Source organism: Bombus huntii, chromosome 10 (genome assembly GCF_024542735.1).
Source record: "Bombus huntii isolate Logan2020A chromosome 10, iyBomHunt1.1, whole genome shotgun sequence".
NCBI classification, from domain to species: domain Eukaryota; kingdom Metazoa; phylum Arthropoda; class Insecta; order Hymenoptera; family Apidae; genus Bombus; species Bombus huntii.
In genome coordinates this window covers 6,105,777-6,116,174 of record NC_066247.1, presented here as the reverse complement: position 1 = coordinate 6,116,174, position 10,398 = coordinate 6,105,777, and the positions used below count along the sequence as shown (strand labels likewise).

At 36.7% G+C, this 10,398-nt stretch overlaps 1 protein-coding gene across 1 annotated transcript; it reads right to left on the bottom strand.

The window, feature by feature from the left end:
* Positions 1–2,356: 2,356 nt before the first annotated feature.
* Positions 2,357–10,321, bottom strand: LOC126870505 (short transient receptor potential channel 4-like). Its single transcript, XM_050628305.1, has 8 exons — positions 9,857–10,321; positions 9,522–9,698; positions 8,572–9,032; positions 7,185–7,486; positions 6,521–6,772; positions 5,477–5,592; positions 5,236–5,394; positions 2,357–4,173 (listed from the first exon to the last, which is right to left on the bottom strand). The coding sequence occupies exons 3-8, from the start codon at positions 8,646–8,648 to the stop codon at positions 4,003–4,005; spliced, it is 1,077 nt and encodes a 358-aa protein (XP_050484262.1). The 5' UTR covers positions 8,649–9,032; positions 9,522–9,698; positions 9,857–10,321; the 3' UTR covers positions 2,357–4,002.
* Positions 10,322–10,398: the final 77 nt, after the last annotated feature.

Below are 10,398 nucleotides of genomic sequence, written 5' to 3'. Positions count from 1 at the left end.
GACCTCGTCAAAGCGAGGTCGGGATTTGGAGGGTGTGAGAGAAGCTTTGGGGTGCGGCGTGCGTGACATGCACCTTTCCACGGTCGTTTTATATTTCACCAAGCGAAAGCTGGCGCGACGCGAATGTCGATCGGAACGCCAAACGGCGAAATAAGTGGCCGGACTTTTATATATCGTACACGCGTTGCTCATAAATGAGAATTATTGCCGTGGTCGTTGGTGCATCGGAGATAATATCGAGAGAAATATCGTCAGCGCGGACCTTTTTAATTTGTGTCTTTCCTTTTCTTTTTTTATTTTCGCCCCTCTTATTTCCCTCTTCTTCTTCATCTCGTCCGCTCGATTTTATATCTGCGGTTAACGTAGCCGTGGAAAGATGTGACTAACAACTTGAAACTTCGAAGGACTGAAAGTTTGTTTCAAGCAATTTTTACTTCGTTCAAAGAATGCGACGCAATATGCTGCAGTTTCTACTTAAATTCTCCAACGACAAATGACATAAAGAGGCGTGTGTGTGTGTGTGTGTGTGTATGTGCGTGGAAGTGAAATTTTAGGTGAAAGAATATAGTTCATTTTTCAAGGGATGGGAACAACAATAATGTTTTAGAACGATCAACAGGCTAATTTTGCGAGATCTATTTTACGTGAAATAGTAGTGAGCTGACCTGCGCCACTATGATCCTCCATATCGGTAACTGTTTCTTCATCATTCTAATATGTTGTTACGTATATAACGGTGATCTAATACAAACTATTGCGAAACCATCGCAACTTTTCGCGTCAAGAACGCTCTATCGATAAAGCAATAATCGAGGGAAGCGGCGAGCGTCCTAGATTACTGTCACTTATGACGTTGGCTCATCTACAATATTACGGCTAGCTAATGGATACACGAACGCGTCTCGTTATATCGAATATCGCTTATCCAGCTGCGCGACCAATTTCGTTGTTTAAATGTTGATATTATGTCACGAAGAAAAAAGAAAAAGCTGACGCCAGGACAATTTCAGACGGTCGAGTTCACTTCTCTGGCGAGTCTTCGGTTCACTTCTGCTCGAGTATCGATTCGTTCGAGTGCTCTGTTTATATTCTTATATCCCCGTATTACGCTTCCTGTGACACGTTTTTCCTTTCTTCATCTGTTTTTTCTATTTTTAAACTTTTTACCTTTCTCTTTCTCAAATCATTACCTGGCTCCTGACGTCGATCGATTGATACGATTTCCGGGGGTTTGCTCGCTCGGCGAATACGTTGCCCTTGGTTACAGCGTTTTACAGTTAATGGTGTTTACATTTTACGTCGACGTTGATTTCAATTTGCCCGAAGCGCTCTCAACATGGCGGAGACGGTTGAAGGGGTTGAGTAATTGACGTTGACACGTTGGTTTGATACGGCCAGGAATTAAAAGAATATTTCACGGATTCCATCGAGAGGCGATATTTTATGAGGCGAGAAGTTTTCCACAGCCAAGTTTCTTCCTTTGATTTGATTACGTACAGCAGCTCCGACATTCGCCGATGTAATGAATTGTTCGACGAGCGAAGAAGTTAATGGCATTTTCCTAAAATTGAACATCAAGTTTTGTTTCGTAAATAATGTTATTTAATAAAGGAAGAAAGAAAAATGAATTGCGACTTCCGTCGAGAAATTTATTTGTCGAAAGTGGTTCGATCGAAAGGTCCATCGATAAAAGAGTTAGATGACAAAGTTCACATTTTACATTTTCTTTTGGGTTATTCGATGGAATGTAAGCTATTTATCCCTGGTTTTTCATTTCGATGTAATGCTATGTTTTATTAATATTCACTTAAAATTTAACGAAGAGGAAGAAAAATTCTGAATGAATTATATCTGAAATATCTTCTATGACAACTCTTCGGTCATGTTAATTGCTGTGAATTATCCCTTGTTATAGAGCTATAATTTTTCCAAAGAATATACTCTCGGTCTTAATATAATTTTCATTTCTTCAAACAAAAGAAAGCTACATCGTTTTAAAGAAATTTCAATTTCTGTCAACGTTACAGTCTCATCGATTTATTCTCTAATACGTTAACAAGCATGATTCTCCAACAATTGAAAGCTACTATATATTTCGCTACGTTACGGTCCCACCGTTGTATTTTCTGCTACATCAACAAGTATGGTTTTTACAACATCAGAAACCTACATATATTCCGCTTGAGAAATTTCAATTTCTGTCAATGTTTTATGGTTCCATCGTTTTATTCCCTGATACGTTAAGAAGCGTAATTTTGACGAAAAGTGCATTCAATTTTAACGCACGTTATAAATTTTCCTATTTCCTTTCACGCTGTATTTGACAAATATTTTAATTTCTGCCAACATTATCGCCCTTTACCCATAATTCTCCGCCAGGGATATTTCACCCTGTAGCTGTGCTACGCTTTTCGAAATCGAAACAACCGAAGAGGCGAAGCTCTCTAGCGGAAAGAGCTTTTAAGCCGTCTTTTCTTACAAGACGGACAGAAAAATCGTCGTCATAGGGTCCTGAATATTCCGCAAGACTGCGAAGGGTCGTTAAACCCTCTTATTCACGGGGTTTCTAGATGTTCCTGGTAGAGTGCGCGCGTTCTTTCCTACCTCGTATAAATACGTTCTCTTTCATCCACGGGCTCGCCACAGGAAATAGGCTTCACGCAACGACCACAGGATTAGATTCCTCCCACTTAGTTGATATGGATGGATCCTGGAAGTGGTTTCTCTGTTTCATTTGCGGCGGCTGACATCCTAAATAAATTCATGTCGATACTACCGGCGAATTCTTACAGTAACAGAAGCTGCAACCGTTTCGTTAATGGGATTTTTCAACACGATTAATGTTTCCAACGAGACGCCGTGTACGCCGGGTGAATTTATTTGCGAAGCTGGCAAACAGAAATCGAAATAGGACAGAGAAATAGAATATGCGAGTAAAACGCAACGGTATTCCACCGAACGGAATTAAAGTACTATTTGCGTTATAGAATTTATGTTATGAAACTGGAAAAAAAAAAGAAAATATATAAAACCAATGAAACTACTGGCCAAAGATTTATCTTCGGATTTGAATTTAAAATTGGAAAAAGGAACGGGGGAGATATATTCAACAGATTCGCCTTTCCCGTCAACTACGACTAATTTCTACGATATTACACGTTGTGGACAACGGTTGAACTTGCATGAAAGGAGGAACAGTATTCCGTAAATGTTCAAAAAAAAAAAAAGCAAATTTAATGATTCGCACGAGTGTGAATTTTGCCAATGACGGATTACACGTATCCTTCTGTATACATATTATTACAGCGTAATGTATGGCACGCATCAAACGAGCTCACGTTTTCATCGTAACAAAGCTAATAACATTTCCAGACTTTCCACATCATGAAAACGTCACGTAGTAATGGAAAATTTCCATTTCGCTGAAACAACCGGACGTGCTATGATAATAAGAAGGCCGAATTTATGCATGAATAATACATCGGCAAATCATCGGCACTGAAAATACGTTTTATTGCACAAGACATCCGCTATAGCTACAGTTGATTAGAATAATTCATCTTTATCCTTAATTTCGATCGTTTTCTTATTACTTGCATCGTTTAACTACGACCTTCGCAACATTTCAATCTCTGTTCTCGTCAAAGATATTCAAACAAAAAGCAGGAATCTTGAATAAGAAAAGAGCGTGGAATTCCTTGGAGGAATCTCGAGGATCGATGAAGCCGGAAGAAATTCTTTCTTCGAATGCTTTGCGCTCTTCGCCAATACAGTGAATTGAATTCACGCGCAGACTGCCAGTGTTTTCCCAAGACTGTGATATTTCTCTTCGATCTATCTGCTAATTACGATCTTCGTTCGACGATTCCGCGCCCACGTGTCGCGCGAGAAGAGAAGACGACGTTTTTGTTTGCTCGTTCGGCGTTAAGATAGTCGCGGTTGCTCGTCAAGTAGCTCGGCGGGGAGCTCATAGAAATCAATTTGGCCTCGTTGATTGTTTCATCAAACAGTGGTGAGAGCGTCTCTTAGAAGATTTCTCAGCTCCGCGATCTCTTTCGTTACCTTCTCCACCTCGTTCTCCTCCATTTTTTTATCCTTCTTCCGGAAGTAACGCTGTACCAACTGGGACATCACTATCGAGAACTCATCGTTGTTTTCCTCCGTTAAAGTTTCCTGCCAACAAGCAGAGAATGCACTGCTCTTAGCGGCAAAATATATTTGAAGATCGAAGGAAAGAGGAGCATCATAAATACGTTTTTAAAGATGTAATTCTTTTCAAATTAGCCGACAGATTGGCGATGTTTTGTAAAGTAGCCAGGGTAATTTAAAGGCGATTTAATTATTCTAATTTTATTACGACAAATGGCATTTGTTAACATTGTGAAGAAAATGGAGTGTAAATCAAGTAAGGGAACAATTTTGGTAATACGGAATTACTGAACTGTGAAACTTTTCTCCTGTGAAAAATGGAAAACGTGATTTATGATGTACTTCCCTTGCAGTCTTCATTTGTAACAGCAGGACAAGAGGATTATGCAACTTTTCTTTTCTTCTCGTGCCCAATTGATGCTCATTGTTATTTAAAATTCATCGTTACGTCGATTATGTTCATATTATGAAATATTTTGTATCGAGAAGAAATATCGTTAAAGGGATTGCGTGTTCTGAACAGACTAATCGAACTCAAGCTTAAATTAAAGGAGCTTGCATATGTAATTTAAATACATATTAAGAACAAGTTTCAAAATTCATTCGAAGTCCTGTTTAAACAACGTTAGAAGATCTTCTTCGTAAAAAGAATTTCTTAATCGATAAATGTATATTTACAAAACATAAACATGACCATAATAAATGATTCAGTGACCTGCGATTTCCTCATTTCAATATACTAGTAGAAGACTCTTGGTCACAAATAATAAAAGGAAGTGTCAGGTTGTCCCAAGAGTTTCTTCCGTTTTATAAGACAAAAATAGATGCACGATATCTTCTGTTTTATATTATTTGATTAAATCACGTATGATCCATTTTGTTTTACTGGAAATAAAAACAAAAACGTGCATCTATTATTTCCTTATAAAACGAAAGAGACATCACATTTCGGACAACCTGATACTTCTAAAGAAGCGGTAAGCTTGTCTTCCTTCAAATTGTTCAAGATACAAAATATACAAAAACGTTATTTGTATATTTGTACTAACAGCGCTGAAACTTTTACTAAATGCTAAATTTACTAACGATATAAAAACAGTGATGTGGATCCCATCGTGCACGCTTGTTTGACGTTGGTTTCAGCCATATTTTCAGGTACTCGACAATCGGTTGAATACCAACGTACGTTGGAATAATGTTAAATGGCGGTGGGAGCGTAGTCGTGAGCATGAAATCGACGTAAGTCTGAAAAGCGGATATTTAATTAGTTTGATCCTAGAATCTACTGTTTGCGAGTTAAAAAGCAACTATCGATTGTCTTTCGAACTTCAGTTCGCCCGAATGTCCATTCCACGATCACGTTCTCTGTGACTTCCGTCAACGTGTTGGACATGCATGCAATTAGCATGTTCAGTATCACGATCACACCGATGAAGGTGAATCCTGAAAAAGAGAAATCACAGTGGAGTTATTCAGAGCACAAGAAGAGCAAAAATATATTGTTAAATGAAAGATACTTTTGGGAATAATTTTCCAAAAATGATATAATGAAAGTTTTGTTTTAAAAATCAATAATAAAAGATAAATAATATATGTATTATTTATCTCATTTATGTTTGGAAGGTATTTTTCTCTTAATTTATTATTTATATTATATGTGAAAATTTTAAAATTTACTTTATTTTAATACATTAACGATCCTTTAACTACCTATAAATTATACGCGAAATTCATACATATATTTCTGTTTCATTAAACTGGAAGGCAGAATGATATTTAATATGAAATTTAATTAAAGCCGTAATAAATTGTTTTGTATTCCTTCCCCATAATGTTATCCACATTTTAGCGTGGTATCTCCTTTCGCGTATTTTAAATGTACTTTGATCTCTTTTATATTTTGTATGTTACAGACTGTGTTCAGTAAAAAGATTTTAGATGTTTATTACTCATTTTCCACTAGTAACTTAAAGTGGAAAAATAGCAGGAGATTTTTTAAATATTATCCTATATCCCGCCTTCCTCCTAAAAGGAAAAAATTACAAATTTTCCTATTCTAAGAAATTGAACAAAAATTAAAAGCAAATGTAAAGTAGATGTTAAAATTAAACGTAATATCGTGTAACTATACATATTTATTTTTCCTATTTTTCCCCATTTTTCGTGAGTATTTCACTTTACTTTAGTTTTATTTGTCAGATATTAAAACGGTACGACCATCGGTAATGTTATAAATTACAAACTACAATGTTAGAGTTTAAAGTGATTAATAAATGGAAATATCGTTCTAGAAGACAAAGACTGGAATTTCAAGTGAACTTTATCTGGATTTCCCGACGAAGCGAAAAGGAAATTTAGATAAGCGTATTACCGGCGAAGGCTATATAGCCGATAACCTCCGTGAACGTGTGATGATTGATGATGGTTTCGTTCTCCGATTCTCCCGGAAGGTTCTCAATTATCACATCAGCGCTTTCGATGGGGCTCATGCAAAAAAGTGCCCAGAAAAGAGTCTTCAAGGTGGCTGAGAAATTAACGAACGAGCTGACCTGTTGGGTCTTGATTTTCGATTCATCGTCGATTTGAACCATATCCTCGTAATACTGATAAAGTTTACACGTGCCTAAAGGAGCGACAATGACAAACAATTCCATTATTAATTTTCTACAATATCGACGAACAAATCTTATGCTTACAATTTACAGATCAGATATTTTCCAGCGTCAATTTTGTCCAACCTTACTAAATACACCGAACTTTATTAGAGGAACTTAAACTTTCTATTTGACAAATTTTAATAAATTTCCCGAATAAATCTCAATATATTTCTATTTAACATCAATTGCTCTATTAATTCGACTATTCGTCTAATTTCACCCCGCGAAATCGAGCAAGCTCTATGTTGAATATTTCCAGAGAAATAATTTTTATTTTCGGTATAAATTTAAACTGGAAATATCGTATAGCTCATATACAAAGAAGAAAGTAAGCGTTGACTTATAGAAAAAGAAACTTTGATAAATTACGAGTATTACCAGCGGTAAATGCAAAAATGATTATGCTGAAGAGAATGATGAATTTGACAACGTCCTTGATCATTTGCCCGAGAGAAAGTTGAAGTGGGCCCAGATGATAGTCCAGCTGACAGATGTACAATAATTTCAGGAAGGCCATTATCGTTGCCAGACAGTAAATTCCTTCGGCGATCAATGTGGGATCGTACTGGTTCCAATATTTCCTCTCCAATTCGAGCTGACCATTTATTCTCACGTCCAACGCAGCAGTTATCCAATACAGGAAGGTCAGAATAAAGAGGGATATCATGATCATCTCGAACCTGTCATCGTTTCAAATTTTTTTCGTTAAAGTGGTAATACAGAACTGTTACTAGAAAAATAGTGTGACATAATGGGATCTCGTTCGATCGAACGATCGAATAATTGACAAATTAATCAATGGAAAATTGACAATAGTTTCGCGCGAGAAGAATGAAGAAATGAGAATAGAAAATGGAAGAAAATGTTATGCTTTTGCACAAAGAAAGTTCTTTTGATATTTCGATTTTCGATTTTTAATATTTGTCAATGTTTTAACGAAACGAAGTTACATTTAAATCACATACTTGAGATTGCATTCCAAGACTATCTATTTACATCATCACTACAAAAGCTCTATTTCCATATAATCAGTAGTTAGTCCAAAGAAAAATTCATAAAAGTCACTTGGTTTCATTGTTGTTACACAAGATCGTGTAACTCCCTTAAGTTTTCAGATTTCGGTTCGAATTCGATAATAAATAAAACAGAAATAATTGCAACTTATTTGTCCTATGCTTTTGTCATTATATATCGTTATTAGACTGCGAATGTGTATGCAACTTTAGATTTTTTAAAATGCAACTGAAAGTGTGGAAGCTAAATCTAGGTCTGTTTAACTCGCTAAATATCATAGCATGCGCTGTACATTGGACATTTTATACGTATCTTTGCATACTATCTGCATTCTGTATATTTTTACACTGTCAAACTTCCCATAAATCTCATAAAGAGCGCAGTCTAGTGATTGTATAAAATATGACATAACTTGAGAAATTTCGATAATTTTAATGTACAAAAGCCATACAAGAGGAAGTAATACGAAGTAATGCGAAATAATACGACGTAATACGACGTAATACAACGTAATACAAAGTAATAGCAAGTAATACGATTACGAAGTAAGACGAAGATGAAAAGCGGTACGATTACGAAGTAAAACGAAGATGAAAAGCGGTACGATTACGATGTAAAACGAAGATGAAAAGCGGTACGATTACGAAGTGAGACGGAAATAAAATGTTACACGAAGTAATTTTCATTTTAAATGTCGCCCATCGACGATATGAATTTGGTCGATGAATTTAGTCGGCATACAAAGTCATACCAATACCACGGTCCAGCGAAGAATCTCTTCGGCCCGTGTATTATGCACATACGAATCAACGACCAGGCGTACGACATCACGTAAATTATCAAAACCCAGACGTATACTGAGGAAGCAGCCGGAGGTGAGAAGTCAAGGCGCTACTGTTCGATTTCTGTTCGATCTGTCGATATCAGGTAATAGGGTATACCAGAGTTAGGCGGTCCACGAAGCTGTTCGGTTTTGTCTGCGTTCGATTGAAGAAAAACGATCAACAGAAACACCAAGTAGCTGGCGGTGGAGGAAATAAACTTGTTGACCGGTGATTGCCAAAATTTCGACCTCTTTGAATTCGGAGCGACCAAAACCACTACCAGAATCACAGGTAGCATGAAGACTCGCATTAGTATGAATAAAGACTTCATCCACGGGTTCATGATCTTCCATTCGTACCAGCCGTCGATCCACTTGCTCGTAATTAACTGCAAATTGAAATTTCGTCGTGTCTTTAACCAGAGGATTAACAAATATGGTAATATTAACGTTTAACTTTTACTGGGGCGGGATGCTATTTATGCTCGTCATTATATTGCTTCATTTTCAATTGTGTATAATATATTTAGATATATATTAAAAGTCGATAATTCTTGCGATTAATATAAATATAAGTTTGGAAATGGAAAAAACTTCCTAATTTGACTAATAATCTTTGGATTTCTCTGGCGAAATATTCTTCACGTATATTTCTCGCTATTTTAAAACACCTCTATTTTGAATCGTCACGCTGTTCTTGTCAAACGATACAATTTTACTCGATAATTATGAAGACACTCTGACGTAGCTCGCGTTTACAATTAATTGTTCCGGCATCGTCAAATTAAGAATTCTTTCGCCAAATTAACGCCATTCTTCTAAAGTACTACTACATAGTGTACAAGTATGTTTACAAAGTATTGATTACTATCTACAACCTGTTGTACATTAGGATGAGCCACAAAGGTTCTCTGCGTATTGTGCAGCGCGAACAGTAGCCTCGGGTATATAAATTTATACGAATGGGCAAATCCAGTAGACTGTTTCAAGATGACTTCTACTTCGTCCACGCTTCTGGCGCAATCGATCAGATCGGTCGCGAACTGCATCACGCTCTATGAAAACAACGACACATTCTGTTAGAACTTGTTCGATAGACGAAGGATACATTTTATAAGAATTTCTTCCAAGAGAATGACACGTTCTACGATAAATTTATCCTAGGAGAATGGCACACTGATCAATGGATTTTTATCTTCAAAAGGAAAATAACCTCAGAGAGTTCTATGTATTCGTGGTAAAATTCTCTGACGAAGGAGGCGGCTTTCCGTAGCTCGTAAGACAAATTGAACGCTTCCAAAATCGGATCGTCGACAATTTGACATATGTACGCTGGATTTGTTACTGCCTTGTACGAGAATAATCGCATCCTCTCTATCGCAAGAATGTCGCTCCTCTCTCGTTCTCTTCTACGCTATCGAACAAGAACATAGTTTAACTTCATTTCTTTGATCGAATCTCTTTTCGTTCTTCTTCTACGAAACTACAATTCTTCGCAGATTCTCCGTAAACGCGTAAAGATCCGCGGCATAATCGTTGGTTATCAAAATTTACAATTAAGAACAGTCTTTGAATCCAATGTATTCAGCATGAACAAATCACGATGAACAATTCAACGTTCGATTTAATTCGGACCGCAAAGCGTTAATCAGGCCCAGTTATGCAGAACCCTGTTCAACCCAGAAAATTACAAAAAGTTAGTCGAGCGTAGTATACAGATTTCCCAGGATGTTGTTATCCTTATCGCGTAAAAAA